At 43.6% G+C, this 26,991-nt stretch overlaps 1 protein-coding gene across 1 annotated transcript in view; it reads right to left on the bottom strand.

Moving 5' to 3' along the window:
* LOC308090977 (sodium/potassium/calcium exchanger 3) overlaps window positions 1-26,991 on the bottom strand; it is a gene marked incomplete at its 5' end in the record, with an annotated part of 59,549 nt that overhangs the window by 18,732 nt on the left and 13,826 nt on the right. The window contains 6 exons of the mRNA XM_080436248.1: window positions 626-651; window positions 3,559-3,633; window positions 3,995-4,098; window positions 9,145-9,229; window positions 9,626-9,700; window positions 14,757-14,833. Of these exons, the coding sequence (XP_080292374.1) occupies window positions 626-651; window positions 3,559-3,633; window positions 3,995-4,098; window positions 9,145-9,229; window positions 9,626-9,700; window positions 14,757-14,833 (442 nt within the window). The remainder of the gene's footprint in view (window positions 1-625; window positions 652-3,558; window positions 3,634-3,994; window positions 4,099-9,144; window positions 9,230-9,625; window positions 9,701-14,756; window positions 14,834-26,991) is intronic.

The following is a 26,991-nucleotide window of genomic DNA, read 5'->3' as shown; positions in this document are numbered from 1 at the left end:
AAGTCATTTTAGGTCAACTGTTTTGACTTGATTTTGAATGCAACAAGCATTCTGATTCTGAGGATGAATCAGCAGTGTTAGACAGTTAGGCAGATATAAATAAAGGCAGATAAACATGAACAATGAGTGTTATACTTTCTTTACTTATTTTAATCATTGCAATAGAATATGTGTTCAGTAACAGGGGTCTGTCTGTCTCTATAGAGAATATGTGTTCAGTAACAGGGGTCTGTCTGTCTCTATATATGTGTTCAGTAACAGGGGTCTGTCTGTCTCTATAGAATATGTGTTCAGTAACAGGGGTCTGTCTGTCTCTATAGAGAATATGTGTTCAGTAACAGGGGTCTGTCTGTCTCTGCAGCTCTTTAGGAAACAGAACATATTATTTCAGGTCAGGATACCAATATGATCGAATCAGGAGAGACATCGAAAAACTACAAAATCTGCATTTTGTTTTGGTTTTGTTTCACACTTTCATCACTGGTTTATCATGTAAAAGTTCTCTGTCCTGACTACTATAGAGTGAGCCAAAATAATAATCATCATCATCATCATCTTTGCTGTGACAATATTTTTATTTTCTTCAGGACAAAACTATAAATGTAATTATTGAATTCAGACTCACCAGAAAACTGTATCATCATAGATGACCTGTAGACAGAGAATGAACACATTATTTAAGACGTACATTATTGTGACACATTTAAAGATGGTGTGAGGGATATTTCATTGTTGAAATAAGTGTTAAATAGATCTATATTGTGATAGTAATCATTACTATAGAGTGTTTGTTCAGTAACAGTGTTAAATAGTTCTATATTGTGATAGTAATCATTACTATAGAGTGTTTGTTCAGTAACAGTGTTAAATAGCTCTATATTGTGATAGTAATCATGGCTATAGAGTGTTTGTTCAGTAACAGTGTTAAATAGATCTATGCTGTGATAGTAATCATTACTATAGAGTGTTTGTTCAGTAACAGTGTTAAATAGCTCTATATTGTGATAGTAATCATTACTATAGAGTGTTTGTTCAGTAACAGTGTTAAATAGTTCTATATTGTGATAGTAATCATTACTATAGAGTGTTTGTTCAGTAACAGTGTTAAATAGCTCTATATTGTGATAGTAATCATTACTATAGATAGAGTGTTTGTTCAGTAACAGTGTTAAATAGCTCTATATTGTGATTGTAATCATGGCTATAGAGTGTTTGTTCAGTAACAGTGTTAAATAGATCTATGCTGTGATAGTAATCATTACTATAGAGTGTTTGTTCAGTAACAGCGTTAAATAGCTCTATATTGTGATAGTAATCATTACTATAGAGTGTTTGTTCAGTAACAGTGTTAAATAACTCTATATTGTGATAGTAATCATTACTATAGAGTGTTTGTTCAGTAACAGTGTTAAATAGCTCTATATTGTGATAGTAATCATTGCTAGAGTGTTTGTTCAGTAACAGTGTTAAATAGCTCTATATTGTGATAGTAATCATTGCTATAGAGTGTTTGTTCAGTAACAGTGTTAAATAGCTCTATATTGTGATAGTAATCATTGATATAGAGTGTTTGTTCAGTAACAGTGTTAAATAGCTCTATATTGTGATAGTAATCATTGCTATAGAGTGTTTGTTCAGTAACAGTGTTAAATAGCTCTATATTATGATAGTAATCATTGCTATAGAGTGTTTGTTCAGTAACAGTGTTAAATAGCTCTATATTGTGATAGTAATCATTACTATAGAGTGTTTGTTCAGTAACAGTGTTAAATAGCTCTATATTGTGATAGTAATCATTACTATAGAGTGTTTGTTCAGTAACAGTGTTAAATAGATCTATATTGTGATAGTAATCATTACTATAGAGTGTTTGTTCAGTAACAGGGGTCTCCGTGTCTCTCCAGCTCTTTATTAAAAAGAAAATACATTTTCAGGTCAGGATACTAATTGTATCCAATCATAAGAAAGAACTCATACAGGACACAGGATATTTCAGATCCCTATTAGTCACTGTCTTAGGAGTGGCTAATCTTCCTGGGGGTCAAACAAGTGATGACACTAAGACACTACAACATTGAAGCTAATAAATAATCTCTGTGGGGTTCTCTCTCCTGATTGGATGAAATTTGTATCCTGCATCCTCCATCCATCCATCCATCCGTCTTCAACCGCTTATTCAGAGTCATCCAACATTAGCCACTCCTCCTGGAGGATTCTGAGGTTTTCCAAGGCCAGTGTGGAGATGTAATCCCCCCATCTGGTCCTCAGTCTGCCAGGGTGTCTCCTCCCAGTGGGACGGGCACAGAGGACCTCCATGGGGAGACGCTCCATAGGCATCCGTACTAGATGCCCGAACCACTTAAGCTGGCTCCTCTCCAAGTGAAGGAGCAACAGCTCTACTCCCAGTCTCTCCCGAGTGACTGAACATGAATATATTCTGTTGCCTTTACTACAGAGCTGGAACTGAACAAACAAACAAACACAAACACACTATAGATGGACGGAGACCCCTGTTACTGAACAAACAATCCAATCCAACCCACTTTTAGTTATAGAGCACATTTAAAACAACAGTGTTGAAACCAAAGTGCTGTAACACTCAGTAACAAAATATTAAAATAAACAAGAGCAAAGACAACACACAATACACAGGACAACATTGGACAAAATGCCTAGAGGAAACAGCAGCATCTCAATCTGAATTTTCAAATGCAAAGGAGAACAAGTGAGTTTTCAAACGTGATTTAAACACAGGCGGGGTTTGAGACGCTCTAACATGGGGTGGAAGCTCGTTCCACAGTGTGGGCGCTATGAAGGAAAATGATCTCCCCGGGTTTTCAGCTTTGTTGCTGGGACCTTAAGGAGTGACTGGTCAGTAGATCTCAAGACCCTGATATGTACAATGGTGCCACTGCCAGCCCATTTAAAGACTTAAAGACAATAAATAAAAGTCTTACACTGAATCCTGGAGTGTAGGGAGGCAAGAATGAGGGAGATGTGATCGTACTTCCTGTTAAGAGGCGAGCGGCCGCGTTTTGGACTAACTGTAATCGTGACAAGCAGGCTTGGCTAATGCCAACATAAAGCGCATTACAGAAGTGGAGTCAGCTTGAGATAAAAGCATGGATAAGACGTTCAAAATCAGAAAGCATTACAGCAGACTTGACTTTAGCTAAAAGCCTCAGCTGATAAAAGCTGGATTTAACAACAGAGTTAATCTGTTTGTCAAACTTAAAATCACTGTCCAGTTTGACACCAAGGTTAGTAACCACAGGTTTTATAAATGGCTGCATGGGGCCCAGATCCAGAGAGGAGGGTCTGAACACAATGACCTCTGTTTTACTTTCATTAAAGTGTAGGAAGTTTAGGGCCATCCATGCTTTTATGTCCTTCAGACAGTCCAGCAGTGTGTTCAGGGACACTCTAGAAGGACAGAGACCCCTGTTACTGAACAAACACTCTATAGAAGGACGGGAACACAGATTTATTTAGACTAATGTATGATAACAGTCATAAAGTAACATAAACGTAACATAGTTGATAACAGTCATGTCTCACCGCAATGAGCGCCAGTACAGACAGGATATAGTAGGTGGAATCTCTGAACAAGGACCACCAGGTTAGCGCCACCTCCTGGACAGAAAGAGAACACCAGCGAGTATTTTGTTAGACCAGAGTCCAACTGGGGTCGGCAATCTACAAGCTCACAGCAATGCGACGAGTTGTGAGCTTTTAGATCTGCTGTTTTTGCTGAATGCTGACGTTAGGTACAGTAGAACCAGTGGTGTACAGTAGAACCAGTGGTGTAGAGTAGAACCAGTGGTGTACAGTAGAACCAGTGGTGTACAGTAGAACCAGTGGTGTAGAGTAGAACCAGTGGTGTACAGTAGAACCAGTGGTGTACAGTAGAACCAGTGGTGTAGAGTAGAACCAGTGGTGTACAGTAGAACCAGTGGTGTACAGTAGAACCAGTGGTGTACAGTATATACAGTACCTGTCCTGCAAAGAGTCCACATAGGCCGATGATGACCAGGATGTTGAAGACAGCTGAGCCTACGATGGTTCCTACTCCTACATCTCCTTTAGTTATGAACACACCTAGAGAGAGAGAGAGAGAGAGAGAGAGAGAGAGACCTTTAGTTAACCCTACTCCTACATCTCCTTTAGTTATGAACACACCTAGAGAGAGAGAGAGAGAGAGAGAGAGAGACCTTTAGTTAACCCTACTCCTACATCTCCTTTAGTTATGAACACACCTAGAGAGAGAGAGAGAGAGAGAGAGACCTTTAGTTAACCCTACTCCTACATCTCCTTTAGTTATGAACACACCTAGAGAGAGAGAGAGAGCGAGCGAGAGAGCGCGAGCGAGCGAGTGAGAGAGAGAGAGAGAGAGAGAGAGAACATTTCCTATGTGGATGTAAAACTATTTCTGACAGAAAATGCATAATTCTTAATGTTTTGTAAGTTTTCTCATGTCAATAAATAAAGATATATTTCTTTATATCCTGCACAAACATGCTTACACTCATCCCTTCATCTATCTATGATGTTTGACTGTTAGAACCATCCTGTGATATAAATAAAGTGATGACTGTTTGGTGACTGTTAGAACTGTACAGCAATGGGATATAAATATCAATATGTTGTCCTGTCTGTATGTATTAACCCTTTAAGACTGGGAACGCATCTGTGTCATTTCTCATTTTAGATTTATTTGGCTATTAAAAATAGCAGATCTACAAGCTCATAGCGCGGCACCGAGTGCCGCGCTATGAGCTTGTAGATCTGCTATTTTTGAAAAATCGAGAACATTTGTGAAAATCTTTTAATGGATATATATTTTTAAAGGGAACATTTTTGACTACGATCTGTGCTTCTTGGGGGGTCCCTGGATCAACATATTTTGAGATTGGGGTCCGTGGCCAAATAACTATCATTCTGGGGGTCCTTGATATGAAAAAGTTGGAACACCACTGATACAGCATCATACTGTTAGGGTTTAGAATTTTTTTTTAGATATGTATTTGGCCATGGACCCCCATCTCAAAGTGTTTTGTTCCAGGGACCCCCATCTCAAAGTGTTTTGTTCCAGGGACCCCCATCTCAAAGTGTTTTGTTCCAGGGACCCCCAGAAGCAAAGATTTGAGTTACAAATATTCACTTTAAAAAATATATATTCAAAGATTTGCACAAATGTTCAGGATTTTCCAAAAATAGCAGATCTACAAGCTCATAGTGCGGCACTCTGTCTATGAGCTTGTAGATCTGATATTTTTGAAATAAATCTAAAATGACACAGATGTGTTCCCGGTCTTGATGAATTAATAAAACCTAAGACTATCATAATATCTGTGTTCCAGGAACGGGTTCTAAACAAGATCTAACAGACACAGTATGGACCTGGAGACAACAGACACAGTAAGGACCTGGAGACAACAGACACAGTATGGACCTGGAGACAACAGACACAGTAAGGACCTGGAGACAACAGACACAATAAGGACCTGGAGACAACAGACACAGTAAGGACCTGGAGACAACAGACACAGTATGGACCTGGAGACAACAGACACAGTAAGGACCTGGAGACAACAGACACAGTATGGACCTGGAGACAACAGACACAGTAAGGACCTGGAGACAACAGACACAGTAAGGACCTGGAGACAACAGACACAGTAAGGACCTGGAGACAACGGACACAGTAAGGACCTGGAGACAACGGACACAGTAAGGACCTGGAGACAACAGACACAGTATGGACTTGGAGACAACAGACACAGTATGGACCTTGAGACATCAGACAAAGTATGGACCTGGAGACAACAGACACAGTATGGACCTGGAGACAACAGACACAATAAGGACCTGGAGACAACAGACACAGTATGGACCTGGAGACAACAGACACAGTATGGACCTGGAGACAACAGACACAGTAAGGACCTGGAGACAACAGACACAGTAAGGACCTGTAGACAACAGACACAATAAGGACCTGGAGACAACAGACACAATAAGGACCTGGAGACAACAGACACAGTAAGGACCTGGAGACAACAGACACAGTATGGACCTGGAGACAACAGACACAGTAAGGACCTGGAGACAACAGACACAGTATGGACCTGGAGACAACAGACACAGTAAGGACCTGGAGACAACAGACACAGTAAGGACCTGGAGACAACAGACACAATAAGGACCTGGAGACAACAGACACAGTAAGGACCTGGAGACAACAGACACAATAAGGACCTGGAGACAACAGACACAGTATGGACTTGGAGACAACAGACACAGTATGGACCTTGAGACATCAGACACAGTATGGACCTGGAGACAACAGACACAGTATGGACCTGGAGACAACAGACACAGTAAAGACCTGGAGACAACAGACACAGTATGGACCTGGAGACAACAGACACAGTATGGACCTGGAGACAACAGACACAGTATGGACCTGGAGACAACAGACACAGTATGGACCTGGAGACAACAGACACAGTAAGGACCTGGAGACAACAGACACAGTAAGGACCTGTAGACAACAGACACAATAAGGACCTGGAGACAACAGACACAGAAAGGACCTGGAGACAACAGACACAGTATGGACCTGGAGACAACAGACACAGTATGGACCTGGAGACAACAGACACAATAAGGACCTGGAGACAACAGACACAGTAAGGACCTGGATACAACAGACACAGTAAGGACCTGGAGACAACAGACACAGTAAGGACCTGGAGACAACAGACACAATAAGGACCTGGAGACAACAGACACAGAAAGGACCTGGAGACAACAGACACAATAAGGACCTGGGGACAACAGACACAGAAAGGACCTGGAGACAACAGACACAATAAGGACCTGGAGACAACAGACACAGAAAGGACCTGGAGACAACAGACACAGTAAGGACCTGGAGACAACAGACACAATAAGGACCTGGAGACAACAGACACAGTAAGGACCTGGAGACAACAGACACAGTAAGGACCTGGAGACAACAGACACAATAAGGACCTGGAGACAACAGACACAGTAAGGACCTGGAGACAACAGACACAGTAAGGACCTGGAGACAACAGACACAATAAGGACCTGGAGACAACAGACACAGTATGGACCTGGAGACAACAGACACAGTATGGACCTGGAGACAACAGACACAATAAGGACCTGGAGACAACAGACACAGTAAGGACCTGGAGACAACAGACACATTATGGACCTGGAGACAACAGACACATTATGGACCTGGAGACAACAGACACATTATGGACCTGGAGACAACAGACACAGTATGGACCTGGAGACAACAGACACAATAAGGACCTGGAGACAACAGACACAGTAAGGACCTGGAGACAACAGACACAGTATGGACCTGGAGACAACAGACACAGTATGGACCTGGAGACAACAGACACAATAAGGACCTGGAGACAACAGACACAGTAAGGACCTGGAGACAACAGACACAGTAAGGACCTGGAGACAACAGACACAATAAGGACCTGGAGACAACAGACACAGTATGGACCTGGAGACAACAGACACAGTATGGACCTGGAGACAACAGACACAGTAAGGACCTGGAGACAACAGACACAGTAAGGACCTGTAGACAACAGACACAATAAGGACCTGGAGACAACAGACACAGAAAGGACCTGGAGACAACAGACACAGTATGGACCTGGAGACAACAGACACAGTATGGACCTGGAGACAACAGACACAATAAGGACCTGGAGACAACAGACACAGAAAGGACCTGGAGACAACAGACACAATAAGGACCTGGGGACAACAGACACAGAAAGGACCTGGAGACAACAGACACAATAAGGACCTGGAGACAACAGACACAGAAAGGACCTGGAGACAACAGACACAGTAAGGACCTGGAGACAACAGACACAATAAGGACCTGGAGACAACAGACACAGTAAGGACCTGGAGACAACAGACACAGTAAGGACCTGGAGACAACAGACACAATAAGGACCTGGAGACAACAGACACAGTAAGGACCTGGAGACAACAGACACAGTAAGGACCTGGAGACAACAGACACAATAAGGACCTGGAGACAACAGACACAGTATGGACCTGGAGACAACAGACACAGTATGGACCTGGAGACAACAGACACAATAAGGACCTGGAGACAACAGACACAGTAAGGACCTGGAGACAACAGACACATTATGGACCTGGAGACAACAGACACATTATGGACCTGGAGACAACAGACACATTATGGACCTGGAGACAACAGACACAGTATGGACCTGGAGACAACAGACAAAATAAGGACCTGGAGACAACAGACATGGAGACAACAGACACAGTATGGACCTGGAGACAACATTTACTCAAGTACTGTACTTAAGTACAATGTTTACGTGTTTTGACTTTACTTGAGTATTTGCCGTTTCAGTACTTTTACTTCTAACTCCATTACATCTCATGGGCAAATATTGTAATTTTTACTCCAGTACAATTATTTGACAACTTTAGTTACTAGTTACTTTTTAGATTATGATATTATGAAACATATATTAACCACTTCAGCCCTATTTTATACCTAGGCTGATCTACAAGATCTCTGTCAGCTTGATTTGCTATTTTCAAACATTTTAGTACTTTTACTTTTGGAACTTTAAGTACATTGATACCAATACTTTTGTACTGTTACTTAAGTAAATGTTGAATTCTGGACTTTTACTTGTAACAGAGTACTTCTACATTGCAATATTGATACTTTTACTTGAGTAAAACATTTGAGTACTTTTTCCACCACTGGTTAAAAACCCTTCATAACTAACTTTAACTCATTGCTCAGGGTGATTATGTGAGCCTTTGCTGACCCCTCATGGATGGATTTGGTCTTGCAGGGTGAAGTTGCCAACTTGGATTTTTTTTTTATTTTTATAAATTAATTGTTTTAATAAAGAGGATCTAAACACTGAGATACATTTCAGATCATATGGTTCCACAAATCCCTTGCTTTTTTACATATAAATAGCAATATAGAAAATGTGTATTCTGTCATTGCACGACTAACGTTGAACCTAAACTACACTAAAGTTCAAAAAGCTCCTTATTGGCTGAGCCACTGACCAATCAGAGAGGTGAAGAGCTCTGGAGCAGAGCTGCCGGCAGCCATGAAGGTTGCCCCGGCAACGTCCTCACTGAGATGGAGGTTCTGGAACAAACAAACACACAGACACACACACACACACACACACACACACACACACACACACACACACACACACACACACACACACACACACACACACCATATCATTATATCACTGAGAAATATATTATGATGTGCGTGCGTGTATGCACGAGTGTGTGTGTGTGCGTGCTTGCGTGTGTGCACGAGTACATGTGTGTGACAGTGCGTGCATACGTGCGTGCATGAAATAAAATACACATTGAAAACTATGGTTAACTTCACAACCACCACAACACCCTGCATTACATGACTTTATTTAAACACCTGTTATAATAAATGAGAAATTATGATACATGTAAATACTGAAGAAAATAAAGTGACACCTAGTGGCCACAGTTTGAAGTAGTTTGTCCTCACCTCTGAAATCTTCTCCAGAGAAGGAACAAAGTAGACGTCACACACGATGGCCAGAGCGTAAAACATGTAGATAGCCTGTAGAGAACACGCTACATGTAACATGTAACATACAACATGTAGATAGCCAGCCACGCTACATGTAACTTAATGTACATACAGGTAACATGTACATATTCTGCAGAGTACAGCAGTACAATACATTCAAGGTTCAAGGTTTTACTTTATTGTTCCAACTTGTGTAGATGGGTTAGGGTAGATGAGAGGGTTAGGGTATATGAGAGGGTTAGGGTTAGGGTATATGAGAGGGTTAGGGTATATGAGAGGGTTAGGGTTAGGCTATATGAGAGGGTTAGGGTATATGAGAGGGTTAGGGTATATGAGAGGGTTAGGGTATATGAGAGGGTTAGGGTTAGGGTATATGAGAGGGTTAGGGTTAGGGTATATGAGAGGGTTAGGGTATGCTAAGATCACCTGTAACAATCGCCCTTTTACTCTTAAGGGAAAATTATTAACTCAAGGAAATTACAACAGGATCGGCAGGTTTTTAGCTGAGTACTTTATTTACTCCAAGCCACAAAAATAATAATTCTCGAGTAAAGGTAAATAAACAATACACCTCAGGCTTTAAATAGACTTCTGTCCCTATCTCTGTCCCTAACAAACAAAAGAAATAAACAGACAAATCAACAATCAACAATTATTTCACTTATCCCTCCCAACCCAAACAATTCCCACTGTCTTTTATAACCCCGCGGATCACAGTTCAAATATAAACAATAAACAAACACGCACACACAGTATTCAGGAGTCCGCTACGGCACAACGGTACTTAATTAAATAATAAATAGTCCCCGTGACGGTCCTCCTCTGGCCGCGCTTCCGTGTTCCTTAATCCAAATGAAATGATTATTGTTTGCGCAGCGGCGCAAACAATAAGCAAACTTTGGGGTACCCCTATAATTTGTAATCCACAAAGAAATATGACGCTTGGTTTTGCCTCACCGGCCTCGGCTCCTCCCGTCTCCAACACCGACCGGCGTCTCGCTCACAATCCCACAGCGATCGAATCCCACGGCACGGCAACAACGTCAGGTCCAATGGGCTCGAATGTTCTTTGTTGTTGGCTGCAGTTTACGGTCACGTTTAAACTTTGTGTGTAAACTGGTGCCTCGGAGCTCCGCTTTCCACCCGTCCTCACTGGTACACGGTTTGTTTGTTTGATCTCCCCTCCCCCCGTGTCACACCCTCTATTAGTAAAGTCGGGTGGCACAAATCATTCAATCACCCACTGATCAGACCCATTACCCCTCACGTGAATAGGAAATGTTCATATCTCTCAGAGTGTCCAACATGTCACATATCGATCAGATATAATAACGTGCATAAGTACATCAGATGTTACATATCAAACAGATATAATAACACCCCTAGATCAAGCAGATAAATATAATAAATATAATGTGCATTTGTCACACACCGAGTTGACTGTCAAGATGGTAGCCGAGGATATCATGCCAATTTGCGTTGCCGAGGGGAAAGGCTTCCTTGAGCTTATGGCATTTCTCGAACCAGAGTACACCGTGCCATGTCGCCAAACAGTAACAAAGCGACTGGAGGGACGTTATAAAGAGATGGCCGCCTCACTCCGTAAGATTCTGTCTAAAGCTCAGAAAGTGGCTCTTACCACTGACGCTTGGACAGGGTTGACGACAGAGTCCTACGTGACAATAACCGCTCACTATTTTGAAGGCTGGACTGTGAAGAGTGCCATCTTGCAGACACGAGCCATGCCTGAGCGACATACTGCAGAAAATATGGCCAACGTCCTGCAGGCCGCAGCTGAGAGTTGGGGCATAGCCGACAAAGTGGATGTCTGTGTCCACGACAACGCAACGAATATTGTGTTGGCAAACTCTCGGTACACGGAGTGGGAGTCGCATCGATGCTTTGCACACACGCTTCAGCTCGCCATCAATGACGGCTTCAAAGTGGGAGCAATCACTAGTGCTGTTGGGGCTGCAGCGCGTCTTGTCTCTCACTTTCATCACAGCACCGTGGCAACGCAGGCGCTGAAGATGAAGCTGCACAACCAAGCTCTGGGTGACCACCGTCTCATCCAACACGTGAAGACTAGATGGAATTCCATATATGACATGTTCGAGCGCTTACTGGAGCAGCGATGGTCCAGTAAGCGATGTAGAGCTCACTAAACTCTCAGATGCTCGTACCCTGGATCTCGTTGATACAAACTGGCACATTATGGAGGAGATGTTGCCTGTTCTACGTTCCTTGAAGAGTGCCACAACAGCAGTGTGCGGGAAAAAAGAAGTGTCGATCTCAATGGTGTATCCTATCACAGCCACTCTACTCTCCAGGTAAAAAAAAAAAGGTCAAACTAAAGGCAGCTTATCATTAGAATTGACCCCCTCCAAACTGTTTAGTGCCTATCTTTCTTAATTTTTTTTTTGCATATTATTGTATATTATTGTCTTTAAATGTCTCGATGAATTGAAATAACTAAAAGTATGCATTATTTTGTATATATCTGTGCCACGCCACGGTGCTTTTTTTTGCAAACTGTTAATAAAGTATTCAATCAATCAGGTATCTGCAACCCGAAGATGAGGAATCTGCGAAAGTGTCGGAATTCAAGAGAAAGGTGTCAGTCCCTCAACTCTCGCATGGAGCTGGACCAGCTCGGGGTTGCAGAGAGAGCGGCCATGATCGCATCGTTTTTGGATCCACGACACAAGCATCTCAGGTTCACTACCGACGCGATCAGAGAAGCTGTCCACGAAAAGGTTACTACTCTGCTGTCAGATCTCTCGGCCTTGGATACTAATGTTACTGAGGAGGACGAGGACGCGCCTGGGGTCGCTCAGCCAGCTGCACACCCCGAAAAAAGAGCGAAACATGCAGATGCAATGATTGACTTCTTCGGGGATGAATATTTCGCAGAGGAGGCGCCTTTATCTATCGAGTTGGAAATGGAGCGTTACCTGGGGGAAGACGCCATCTCTCCCTCACAAGACCTAGCTGTGTGGTGGGAACTACACGAGAACAGGTACAAGAAACTTTCACGCTTGGCTAAACATTACCTGTGCATTCCCGCGACCTCCGTGCCAGCAGAGAGGGTTTTCTCTGCAGCGGGATTGATATCAAATAGGCTTCGTACTCGGCTGACCCCTGATCATGTGGACATGCTTTTGTTTTTGAGTCGGTGGTTTAAGTCTAGAATGGTAGGATCAAGGATGTTATTTTGACACTCTAAGCTGCTATTTGTTTTCATTTGTTAAAAATGTCCGGGACACTGTAGGCCTACGATTTGTCTTAACTGTTTTGCAATGCGGCTTGCTGACTGAATCGAGTTAATTTAATTTTGTGCAGTGTTACTGTTTGTAGCCTAGCATTTAATGGTCTACTGATTTATTATTTTATTATTTAATTATGTTATAATTATTTTTGAAGGCTATTTGTTTTGTTAAAATGTCCCGATATAGGGCGAATGTCCACTTTGCGTTGTTGTTTTGGCCTCGCAACGCGGCTTGGGAACGATAATTGCAAGTGTTGGTTTATTGCACAGACTTTGCACTGTTAGCTATTAAGCCTTCTGGCTGATGTTTTGCTGCTACAAATCATTTATTTTGTATTTTCGCCTATTTTAGGCGTATTTTGGACGCCACATGTCCATTTATTTTGGAACAGCTGCAATTGTTTTTGTATACAGTTACATTACTTTGTAATCCATGTTTATTTTATATATCCATATAGGTATATGAGAGTAAAACCTATGTTAGTTTGACTTCCTTCAGACAATGCAGCAGCATAGACCAATCACAGTCCAATCATACATGTATGATACATGTATGATCATGCATGTACATGTATTGGATACTCAAAATAAAAAATAAGAAATTAACTCTTGAAACTAACTAAGGAAACACAACAAACCCAGAACCATGCCTTCATGATGGCCCTGGCAGCATGTTGTAGAACCATGCCTTCATGAAGGCGCTGGCAGCATGTTGTAGAACCATGCCTTCATGAAGGCGCTGGCAGCATGTTGTAGAACCATGCCTTCATGAAGGCCCTGGCAGCATGTTGTAGAACCATGCCTTCATGAAGGCCCTGGCAGCATGTTGTAGAACCATGCCTTCATGAAGGCCCTGGCAGCATGTTGTAGAACCATGCCTTCATGATGGCCCTGGCAGCATGTTGTAGAACCATGCCTTCATGAAGGCCCTGGCAGTATGTTGTAGAACCATGCCTTCATGAAGGCCCTGGCAGCATGTTGTAGAACCATGCCTTCATGAAGGCCCTGGCAGCATGTTGTAGAACCATGCCTTCATGATGGCCCTGGCAGAATGTTGTAGAACCATGCCTTCATGAAGGCCCTGGCAGCATGTTGTAGAACCATGCCTTCATGAAGGCCCTGGCAGCATGTTGTAGAACCATGCCTTCATGATGGCCCTGGCAGCATGTTGTAGAACCATGCCTTCATGAAGGCCCTGGCAGAATGTTGTAGAACCATGCCTTCATGAAGGCCCTGGCAGCATGTTGTTACTAGCCTCTAGTCCAAGCCCAAATAAAGGTCTTCACCTGGAGCCTCCCTTTTATAACAGGTGGGACAAACCATTAGTAATTGGCAACTCATTAACTCAAATACGGCTAACAAAGGCCCATGAGTTATTTTACACAATTACCTAATCTTTTACCATCAAAATCATATTAGTTTCTGTTTCTGGGCACCCATACATTCATCAAAAAACACATTTATCTTAACCCATGAAAACAGACACCCCTCCTCCTACACAGTACTTGGCAACTTCCAATTAACAGGATTGCCATTTGGGGGGCAGAGTTCTAGCCAATAACAGCGCAAGGGTGTGTTCAAAATCCAACTTTATCTAGACGTTCGTTCATAAACATGAACAATGCCATAATCACATGATAAATGCACCATTTTAATTACAAAATGTATCATTTACCTACACGTCACTCATTGTCCAGCAGCTTCAGGTATCGTTATATCCTCTTTTTTTTTAGAGGTGCTGCAATCAAGGTTTTTGCGATCCAACATTTAGAAGTATTTTTACTCACACAGAGTACATTTAGAAGTATTTTTACTCACACAGAGTACATGTAGGAGTACAGCTCCATTCTCTCTCTGCTCCTTGGTGAAGATGTCTGCAGGAAACTCATGGATGGCTGTGGAACCAAAGAGATATGAACTATATTTACATACTGTACTGCAACTAGAGAACCCCACACACACACACACACACACACACACACACACACACACACACACACACACACACACACACACACACACACACACACACACACACACACACACACTTACTGCGTTTACTGTATTTCCAGATTCATGTCAGAATGCTCAGACATGAATATGTGTAAATAAATAAATCAATGGGCCCGATTCACCAAGCGGTTTACGTGAGAATCGTCTATTTAATTCATTAACGTTAATCGTGTGAGGGACTAGCGTGACGCTGATCTACAAGTTGTCATGTGGTGCGTCGCGCCACGTTGTCAGCTTGTAGATCTGTCCTTTTTGAACAGTGGTTGCCTTTTAAAGTCTTATTTGAGGCGTGGAACGATGCAAATGATTGGTCGGTGAATCACACGTCCGTTTGTGCTTATCGAAAATACACACGACTTTAGTCACTTTATTTAGGCTTTTTGATTGATTGATTAGACAGAAGTGTAAAAACAGCAGGAGTCAAACACTTTGTCTAAAAGACCTTGAGGTCTTGTTTCCATTGGGGTCCTAGGTATTCAATTCATCAACATATACAGACAGACAGACAGACAGACAGACAGACAGACAGACAGACAGACAGAGCAACCCGATCTCCAGAGATTACCGTAACATTGCACGGAACGAGTGCACTTCATTCCGTGGATAGCCGCCTCGGAACTCCCGAATTGCGTGCATATGGTACGGCGCTGCCTTTGTGACAAAACCATTTCGGAGGCGCGCAGTCACAGGCGAATTGTCACCCCGTGAAGGACCACCGAGGGAGCTAAGGCGACCGAGTTGCCGTCCTGAACGGTGTGACATTCGCCTGTGCCTACTCAGCGCCGTTTGAGTTATGTACCGATAGGCACAGAATCGTAAATTTTATTGTGCGGACTGCTCTGCTTCCGGGTTTTTCCGTGTTGCGACTGGTTACGCCCACCGTGGGACTCGCCGTACATATGCACGCAATTTGGGAGATCCGAGGCGACTATCCACGGAATGGAGTGCACTCGTTCCGTGCAATGTTACGGTATTCTCTGGAGATCAGGCTGGACAGAGACAGACAGACAGACAGACAGACAGACAGACAGACAGACAGACAGACAGACAGACAGACAGACAGACAGACAGACAGACAGACAGACAGACGGTCCCTGTCTTCAGCTTGTTGTGACAGTAAACTTGTTAGGAACCAGGCTGCAAGCGTCCGGTTAATCATAATCATAATCATAATCATAATCATATCATAATCATAATCCAAAATAGCGACACCAGGTTGAAAGTACTTAGAATAGGGAACCATGTGCTGCTTACATAATTACAATAATAACAGATATAATGGATATAAATATATAACAAAATGATGAAATAATAGGATGACAGGATGCTGTGAAGCACAGTGTCTAAAAATATATATTTTCCTTATGAACCCTCTGGAGAGAGAGAGAGAGAGAGAGAGAGAGAGAGAGAGAGAGAGAGAGAGAGAGAGAGAGAGAGAGAGAGAGACAGAGAGACAGAGAGAGAGAGAGAGAGAGACACTCTACTTGTAGATTGGCTATTTTTTGATTTTTGGGCGGTGAAACCGCCCCTATAAGTGAGATTTGGAAAAATGTACATTTTCCTGCGCTGTGATCTGGGCCCAGGAAATTTGTACAATTATCCTGCGCTGTGATTGGCCAATCACAGTCTATTCAGGACTGTGATTGGCCAGTGTCACATGACACATGTGCATAGCCCTATATAAGAAACCATAACTTGAAAAAAACCAAATATTTGTTTTTTTCAAGTTATGGTTTCGTCCATCATAAAGAGTGTTTCAATAAATGTATTTATCTTTTGTACATGATTGGTTGACTCCATTCAGTATTGTGATTAGCTAGCAAGACACCGCCCACTTCACACAGGGTGTGATTTTATTTTTAATGATTTAGAAATTCAGCTAAATTGAAATAAATCTGTTTTTCAAATCAATTAAAATATCTGGGGGTCCCTGACACAAACTGTTTTCAGAGGGGGTCAATCTGGGGGTCCTTGATGAAGACGTTGTATAATAACTCGTATAAATGGGTCAATCTGGGGGTCCTTGATGAAGACGTTGTATAATAACTCATATAAATGGGTCAATCTGGGGGTCCTTGATGAAGAAGTTGTATAATAACTCATATAAATGGGTCAATCTGGACGTTGTATAATAACTCATATAAATGGGTCAATCTGGGGGTCCTTGATGAAGAAGTTGTATAATAACTCATATAAATGGGTCAATCTGGGGGTCCTTGATGAAGACGTTGTATAATAACTCATATAAATGGGTCAATCTGGGGGTCCTTGATGAAGAAGTTGTATAATAACTCATATAAATGGGTCAATCTGGGGGTCCTTGATGAAGACGTTGTATAATAACTAATATAAATGGGTTAAATCTGTTAAAGCATGAAGTCGTTACAAAGCTTTGTGGGGTTGCTCTGGTACAGCCTGTTGCCAAGGAAACCGTCCCCCCCCCTGGGGGGGAAGTGTTGATGGGTGGCAGCAGGCAGCCAATGGCAGCGCAGGATAACATTGAGGAAAGGAGGAGGGGAGGGGGGGTTCCCAGGGTCTGGCTTTATGAGAAATGAAATAAATAAATAAATAAATAAGCAATAAAAAAACCAAAAACATAGAAGTGACAGACTGGCTCTAAAAATATACATGTTCCCCCTTATGAGCCCCCTGGAGAGAGAGAGAGAGAGAGAGAGAGAGAGAGAGAGAGAGAGAGAGAGAGAGAGAGAGAGAGAGAGAGAGAGAGAGAGAGAGAGAGAGAGAGAGAGAGAGAGAGAAAGCGAGAGAGACGGAGAGTGTGGTGTGTGTGAGAGAGAGAGTTGGTGTGAGAGTTAGTGTGTGAGAGAGAGTCTGAGAGTGTGAGTGTGTGTGTGAGAGAGAGAGAGAGAGAGAGAGAGTGTGAGAGAGAGAGAGAGAGAGAGAGAGAGAGAGAGAGAGAGACACACAGCGAGAGAGACAGAGAGAGAAGGAGGGGAGAGAGAGAGGAAGAGATAGCGAGAGAGAGAGGGAGGGAGAAAGAGGGAGAGAGAGAGTTTCCTAGACTTCTCAAGGTTGCCCAAATCGTTGTTCAAAATCAACCATGAAATAATTCACGTATTGTCTACAACAATAAGCCCCAAAGAGGAATTGATTTCTACATTATTATTATTATTAAATTATGAACAAAAAATATATGATCCATTAAATTGATTAGTTTTATTGACTGTTGATGTGGGCAGCTGATAGGCCAGCACACATCCTCAGCTGATAGGCCAGCACACATCCTCAATTGACAGCTGATAGGCCAGCACACATCCTCAACTGACAGCTGATAGGCCAGCACACATCCTCAACTGACAGCTGATAGGCCAGCACACATCCTCAGCTGACAGCTGATAGGCCAGCACACATCCTCAACTGACAGCTGATAGGCCAGCACACATCCTCAACTGACAGCTGATAGGCCAGCACACATCCTCAGCTGACAGCTGATAGGCCAGCACACATCCTCAACTGACAGCTGATAGGCCAGCACACATCCTCAGCTGACAGCTGATAGGCCAGCACACATCCTCAGCTGACAGCTGATAGGCCAGCACACATCCTCAGCTGACAGCTGATAGGCCAGCACACATCCTCAGCTGACAGCTGATAGGCCAGCACACATCCTCAGCTGACAGGCATCAATGAGGAGGTTGGACGTAGGAAACCTGAGTCCAAGAAGCAAATAGCAAGACGCACCATCTCTGGTTTACTTCCTGTATCTGTGTGAAGTGGGCGGACACCTTTTTAGGAGACAAGAAGCAGGTTGGAGTCTATAGAGGTTATGTGTGTGACATCATCGTACCCGGAGGTTATGTGGGAACGCCTACTGAGTGGCAGAAAACTACTTTCTGGCCTTGACAGCCCCATACTGTACATCCACCCCATACTGTACATCCACACAGAACAGTCCTTTCTGATTGTATTAAAACATTTTGAGATGGGGGTCCGTGGCCAAATACATATAATCTTGGGGGTCCTTGACATGAAAAATGTATGAGAACCACTGATATTATAGCAACATACGTATTTTTTTAAACTGTTAGGATTTAGAATAAATTTGTAGAATCCCTCAGAAGCAAAGATTTGAGTTACAAATGTTCTCTTTAAAAAATACTAATTCAAAGATTTTGACACATTTTCATGATTTTTCAAAAAATAGCAGATCTACAAGCTCATAGCGCGGCACTTGGTGCCGTGCTATGAGCTTGTAGATCTGCTATTTTTTGAACAGCCAAAGAAATCTAAAAATGACACAGATTCTTTCCCGTAATCTTAATGGGTTAACAAATGTTCCTCCTTTCCTCTCTCCTCGTCTCCTTTCCTACATGTTTCCTCAGTGGGAGGGACTAACATGCAAGGAAAGGATGCAAGTGTCGGACATGAGGATTTAATGTACTGAGACGCAGCCACAGTGTGACAACATAAACAACCGTTTCACCACTTGGTCTGTGAACGTACCGGCCGGCCGGCCTCCCCCCTCTCCTCCGCCCCCACACCGGCTATTTTTAGACCCCCCCCCCCCCCCCCCCCCCCCCGCCACCGTTGCACTTTTAGCGCCGCAAAGACAAGAATTGTCTGGCTTTCAAAATTTAGCATTCAGTTTCCTAGCAACCAGTGTCTTGGCGAGGGGCTTGTCAGCTGGAAGCAGAGTAGCAGCGTATCAGGAGCCATGAAATAAACACATGAAAACACATGAACAAAAACACATGAAAAACACATGAATAAAACACATGAAAAACATGAAAAGACACATGAAAATCACATGAAAAAACACATGAAAACATGAAAAACACACCTGAAAAAAAAACATGAAAAAACACATGAAAATCACATGAAAAACATGAAAAAACACATGAAAATCACATGAAAAAACAACTGAAAACACATGAGAAAATACATGAAAAAACACATGAAAATCAGATTAAAAAAACATGAAAAAACACATGAAAAAAACACATGAAAATCACATGAAAAAACTTGTGAAAGAAACATGAAAAACATGAAAAAACGCATGAAAAAAACACCTGAAAACACATGCAAAAATGTGAAAAACACGTGAAAAAAATGAAAAAAAAATGAAAAAAGAACATGGAAAAAAAAAATGAGAAACACATGAAAAAACACATGAAAACACATGAAAACACATGAAGAAAAACCATTAAAAGACACATGAAAAAACATGAAAAACACATGAAACTAGAAAAAAAGCTCCTCGGAATACCGGTCTCCGCCAGGTGGGTAGTTTATTGTAGGCCAGGTGGGTAGGTTAGGTAGTTTATTGTAGGCCAGGTGGGTAGGTTAGGTGGGTAGTTTATTGTAGGCCCGTGGGTAGGTTAGGTAGTTTATTGTAGGCCAGGTGGGTAGGTTAGGTGGGTAGTTTATTGTAGGCCCGGTGGGTAGGTTAGGTGGGTAGTTTATTGTAGGCCAGGTGGGTAGGTTAGGTGGGTAGGTTATTGTAGGCCCGGTGGGTAGGTTATTGTAGGCCAGGTTGGTAGGTTATTGTAGGCCAGGTTGGTAGGTTAGGTGGGTAGGTTATTGTAGGCCAGGTGGGTAGGTTATTGTAGGCCAGGTGGGTAGTTTATTGTAGGTCAGGTGGGTAGGTTAGGTGGGTAGGTTATTGTAGGCCAGGTTGGTAGGTTATTGTAGGCCAGGTTAGTAGGTTATTGTAGGCCAGGTTGGTAGGTTATTGTAGGCCAGGTTGGTAGGTTAGGTGGGTAGGTTATTGTAGGCCAGGTGGGTAGGTTATTGTAGGCCAGGTGGGTAGGTTATTGTAGGCCAGGTGGGTAGTTTATTGTAGGCCAGGTGGGTAGGTTAGGTGGGTAGGTTATTGTAGGCCAGGTGGGTAGGTTATTGTAGGCCAGGTGGGTAGGTTATTGTAGGCCAGGTTGGTAGGTTATTGTAGGCCAGGTTGGTAGGTTATTGTAGGCCAGGTGGGTAGGTTATTGTAGGTCAGGTTGGTAGGTTAGGTGGGTAGGTTATTGTAGGCCAGGTGGGTAGGTTATTGTAGGTCAGGTTGGTAGGTTATTGTAGGCCAGGTTGGTAGGTTAGGTGGGTAGGTTATTGTAGGCCAGGTGGGTAGGTTATTGTAGGTCAGGTGGGTAGGTTATTGTAGGCCAGGTTGGTAGGTTAGGTGGGTAGGTTATTGTAGGCCAGGTGGGTAGGTTATTGTAGGCCAGGTTGGTAGGTTATTGTAGGCCAGGTGGGTAGTTTATTGTAGGTCAGGTTGGTAGGTTATTGTAGGTCAGGTTGGTAGGTTATTGTAGGCCAGGTTGGTAGGTTATTGTAGGTCAGGTTGGTAGGTTATTGTAGGCCAGGTTGGTAGGTTAGGTGGGTAGGTTATTGTAGGCCAGGTGGGTAGGTTATTGTAGGTCAGGTGGGTAGGTTATTGTAGGCCAGGTGGGTAGGTTATTGTAGGTCAGGTTGGTAGGTTATTGTAGGCCAGGTTGGTAGGTTAGGTGGGTAGGTTATTGTAGGCCAGGTGGGTAGGTTATTGTAGGTCAGGTGGGTAGGTTATTGTAGGCCAGGTTGGTAGGTTATTGTAGGCCAGGTTGGTAGGTTAGGTGGGTAGGTTATTGTAGGCCAGGTGGGTAGGTTATTGTAGGCCAGGTTGGTAGGTTATTGTAGGCCAGGTTGGTAGGTTAGGTGGGTAGGTTATTGTAGGCCAGGTTGGTAGGTTATTGTAGGCCAGGTTGGTAGGTTATTGTAGGCCAGGTGGGTAGGTTAGGTGGGTAGGTTATTGTAGGTCAGGTGGGTAGGTTATTGTAGGCCAGGTTGGTAGGTTATTGTAGGCCAGGTTGGTAGGTTATTGTAGGCCAGGTGGGTAGTTTATTGTAGGTCAGGTTGGTAGGTTATTGTAGGTCAGGTTGGTAGGTTATTGTAGGCCAGGTTGGTAGGTTAGGTGGGTAGGTTATTGTAGGCCAGGTGGGTAGGTTATTGTAGGTCAGGTTGGTAGGTTATTGTAGGCCAGGTTGGTAGGTTAGGTGGGTAGGTTATTGTAGGCCAGGTGGGTAGGTTATTGTAGGTCAGGTGGGTAGGTTATTGTAGGCCAGGTTGGTAGGTTATTGTAGGCCAGGTTGGTAGGTTAGGTGGGTAGGTTATTGTAGGCCAGGTGGGTAGGTTATTGTAGGCCAGGTTGGTAGGTTATTGTAGGCCAGGTTGGTAGGTTAGGTGGGTAGGTTATTGTAGGCCAGGTTGGTAGGTTATTGTAGGCCAGGTTGGTAGGTTATTGTAGGCCAGGTGGGTAGGTTAGGTGGGTAGGTTATTGTAGGTCAGGTGGGTAGGTTATTGTAGGCCAGGTTGGTAGGTTATTGTAGGCCAGGTTGGTAGGTTAGGTGGGTAGGTTATTGTAGGTCAGGTGGGTAGGTTATTGTAGGTCAGGTGGGTAGGTTATTGTAGGCCAGGTGGGTAGGTTATTGTAGGCCAGGTGGGTAGGTTATTGTAGGCCAGGTGGGTAGGTTAGGTGGGTAGGTTATTGTAGGCCAGGTGGGTAGGTTAGGTGGGTAGGTTATTGTAGGCCAGGTGGGTAGGTTATTATAGGCCAGGTGGGTAGGTTATTATAGGCCAGGTGGGTAGGTTATTATGGGCCAGGTGGGTAGGTTAAGTGGGTAGGTTATTGTAGGTCAGGTGGGTAGGTTATTGTAGGCCAGGTGGGTAGGTTAGGTGGGTAGGTTATTGTAGGCCAAGTTGGTAGGTCAGGTGGGTAGGTTATTGTAGGCCAGGTGGGTAGGTTATTATAGGCCAGGTGGGTAGGTTATTATAGGCCAGGTGGGTAGGTTAAGTGGGTAGGTTATTGTAGGTCAGGTGGGTAGGTTATTGTAGGCCAGGTGGGTAGGTTAGGTGGGTAGGTTATTGTAGGCCAGGTGGGTAGGTTAGGTGGGTAGGTTATTGTAGGTCAGGTGGGTAGGTTATTGTAGGCCAGGTGGGTAGGTTAGGTGGGTAGGTTATTGTAGGCCAGGTGGGTAGGTTATTGTAGGCCAGGTGGGTAGGTTAGGTGGGTAGGTTATTGTAGGCCAGGTGGGTAGGTTAGGTAGGTAGGTTATTGTAGGCCAGGTGGGTAGGTTAGGTAGGTTATTGTAGGCCAGCAATGTTCGAAATTTGGCCAATCAGGATGGAATATGAAAAATGGGATGGATCCGTGGTAATCACATAAGTGTGAGAGAGAGGACTCAAGCAGACGAGGCAGTAAAACCAGGTGCAAACTCTGAACTCTGACTGAAGAATCAGATGGGATGTGAGTGAGTCTAATGATCATTACAATGTCCTGAGGTTTGTATGTGTATGTACCGTCATAACTCAACTTCATAAAGTGACGCGTTGTAAGTTTCTACATCTGCTATTTCTACTATTTTTACATGTTAAATATGTCAATAATTTCTTTGTATGTTTCAGTTATTTATCATATATCTGCTCTGTGGAATTTTTGATACTGAAGCCTAAAAGGCTTCTTATGTCCTAATGTTCAACAACACCAAACAATTAAATCATTCATTACAATTATTTGAGTGAAAATTAATCGTCAACTTAAATGTGTGACACAGCCCTACTGTCAACATCATAACAGACAGACAGACAGACAGACAGACAGACAGACAGACAGACAGACAGACAGACAGACAGAGACATCTCCATATATGGGCAATTGGGCATGAAATGGACAAAGACAAACTACTGATACACTCCTAGAACCAACTACAACTACAATGAAAACAAAGCTGAATAAAAAGTAGGACCGCTGAATGTTTCCATTCTATAATAAGAGAGGAATGAGTTTATGAAGCAATGGCATCTGTGTGTGTGTCGGGGGGGGGGGGGGGGTGCATGATGAGTTGTGTGACACGCCGCTGGCTCCAGTCTATGATGTCACAGACAGAGGACTGGAGTATGTCACAACCACTATCACCTTTCATCCCCACACACACACACACACACACACACACACACACACACACACACACACACACACACACACACACACACACACACACACACACACACACACACACACACACACACACACACACACACACACACACACACACACACACACAGTTCAGGGGAATGGTAATCTGGGGTCTCCTACAGTCAGACATATATATGGGGTCTCCTACAGTCAGACATATATATGTGGGGTCTCCTACAGTCAGACATATATATGTGGGGTCTCCTACAGTCAGACATATATATGTGGGGTCTCCTACAGTCAGACATATATATGTGGGGTCTCCTACAGTCAGACATATATATGGGGTCTCCTACAGTCAGACATATATATGGGGTCTCCTACAGTCAGACATATATATGTGGGGTCTCCTACAGTCAGACATATATATGGGGTCTCCTACAGTCAGACATATATATGTGGGGTCTCCTACAGTCAGACATATATATGGGGTCTCCTACAGTCAGACATATATATGTGGGGTCTCCTACAGTCAGACATATATATGGGGTCTCCTACAGTCAGACATATATATATGGGGTCTCCTACAGTCAGACATATATATGTGGGGTCTCCTACAGTCAGACATATATATGGGGTCTCCTACAGTCAGACATATATATGTGGGGTCTCCTACAGTCAGACATATATATGTGGTCTCCTACAGTCAGACATATATATGGGGTCTCCTACAGTCACACATATATATGGGGTCTCCTACAGTCAGACATATATATGGGGTCTCTGTTACACTTGGCTGGAACACCAGTGACCATAACATGATAACAGGACAAAAATCAGGTCTCAATTGCAATAACATTTATTTTACATTCAGATAAACATTGAGAGCAACCAGAATGATACATATACCAGGAGGGTAGCAATAGAAATGAACCCAAACCAAAGACCTAAATGTCCTAACCAAACAAAGGAGTAATGGGCTGGTGTCTGGTGAGTGACTCCCATAAACTACCAAAACATAAAATAAGCTAAACTAATCAGAAACCGAAAATCATACCAAACAATACTTACAGCCAGACCATTGGAACTGAAACAAAGAACAAAGAACATACAAATAGGCAAGGGAACAAATATACTGTTGTGCTCTGCTGGGGAGATACTGAAAGCCGGCTACATCTCCTGTTTTATAGACCTAGGCCCTAATCACAAATGAAGCACAGACACCACAGTCAGACATATATCTGGTCTCCTAGCAGAGTGTTTGGAAGGAAGGCTGCCAGATGTCCTGCTGCTGCTAAAAGGTCTCATATGGAAAACACAGCTACTTAATGGAGCGTGTTTATGAAGCAGGAGCTGAGAGCCAGAGCATCTCCACCATGCACATCATGACAGCATCTCCACCATGCACAGCATGACAGCATCTCCACCATGCACAACATGACAGCATCTCCACCATGCACATCACGACAGCATCTCCACCATGCACATCATGGCAGCATCTCCACCATGCACATCATGACAGCATCTCCACCATGCACATCATGACAGCATCTCCACCATGCACAGCATGACAGCATCTCCACCATGCACATCATGACAACATCTCTACCATGCACATCATGACAGCATCTCCACCATGCACATCAAGACAACATCTCCACCATGCACAACCAACCTGATCTCCAGAGATTACCGTAACATTGTACGGAACGAGTGCACTTCATTCCGTGGATAGCCGCCTCGGAACTCCCGAATTGCGTGCATATGTACGGCGCTCCCTTTGTGACAAAACCATTTCGGAGGCGCGCAGTCACAGGCGAACTGTCACCCCGTGAAGGACCACCGAGGGAGCTAAGGCGACCGAGTTGCCGTCCTGAACGGTGGGACGTTCGCCTGTGCCTACGCACAGAATCGTAATTTTTTTTGTGGGGACTGCTCTGCTTCCGGGTTTTTCCGGGTTGCAACTGGTTACGCCCACCGTGGGACTCGCCGTACATATGCACGCAATTCGGGAGTTCCGAGGCGGCTATCCACGGAATGAAGTGCACTCGTTCCGTGCAATGTTACGGTAATCTCTGGAGATCAGGCTGGCACAACATGACAACATCTCTACCATGCACATCATGACAACATCTCCACCATGCACATCATGACAACATCTCTACCATGCACATCATGACAACATCTCCACCATGCACATCATGACAACATCTCCACCATGCACATCATGACAACATCTCCACCATGCACAACATGACAACATCTCCACCATGCACATCATGACAACATCTCCACCATGCACATCATGACAACATCTCCACCATGCACAGCATGACAGCATCTCCACAATGCACATCATGACAACATCTCCACCATGCACATCATGACAGCATCTCCACCATGCACAACATGACAGCATCTCCACCATGCACATCATGACAGCATCTCCACCATGCACATCATGACAACATCTCCACCATGCACATCATGACAGCATCTCCACCATGCACATCATGACAACATCTCCACCATGCACATCATGACAGCATCTCCACCATGCACATCATGACAACATCTCCACCATGCACATCATGACAGCATCTCCACCATGCACATCATGACAACATATCCACCATGCACAGCATCTCAGAGCTCTGCTTCTCCACCATGCACACCATTTTGTTAGGGACTAGTGGAGAAGAGATCCAATAGAACTAGGACTAGTGGAGAAGAGATCCAGTAGAACTAGGACTAGTGGAGAAGAGATCCAGTAGAACTAAGACTAGTGGAGAAGAGATCCAGTAGAACTAGGACTAGTGGAGAAGAGATCCAGTAGAACTAAGACTAGTGGAGAAGAGATCCAGTAGAACTAAGACTAGTGGAGAAGAGATCCAGTAGAACTAAGACTAGTGGAGAAGAGATCCAGTAGAACTAAGACTAGTGGAGAAGAGATCCAGTAGAACTAAGACTAGCGGAGAAGAGATCCAGTAGAACTAAGACTAGAGGAGAAGAGATCCAGTAGGACTAATACTAGTGGAGAAGAGATCCAGTAGAACTAAGACTAGTGGAGAAGAGATCCAGTAGAACTAGGACTAGTGGAGAAGAGATCCAGTAGAACTAGGACTAGTGGAGAAGAGA

Source organism: Gymnoscopelus braueri (genome assembly GCF_963280865.1).
Source record: "Gymnoscopelus braueri genome assembly, chromosome: 8".
Taxonomy (NCBI): Eukaryota; Metazoa; Chordata; class Actinopteri; order Myctophiformes; family Myctophidae; genus Gymnoscopelus; species Gymnoscopelus braueri.
The sequence above is the reverse complement of the archived record's forward strand: the minus strand, read 5'-3'. Positions and strand labels throughout refer to the sequence as shown.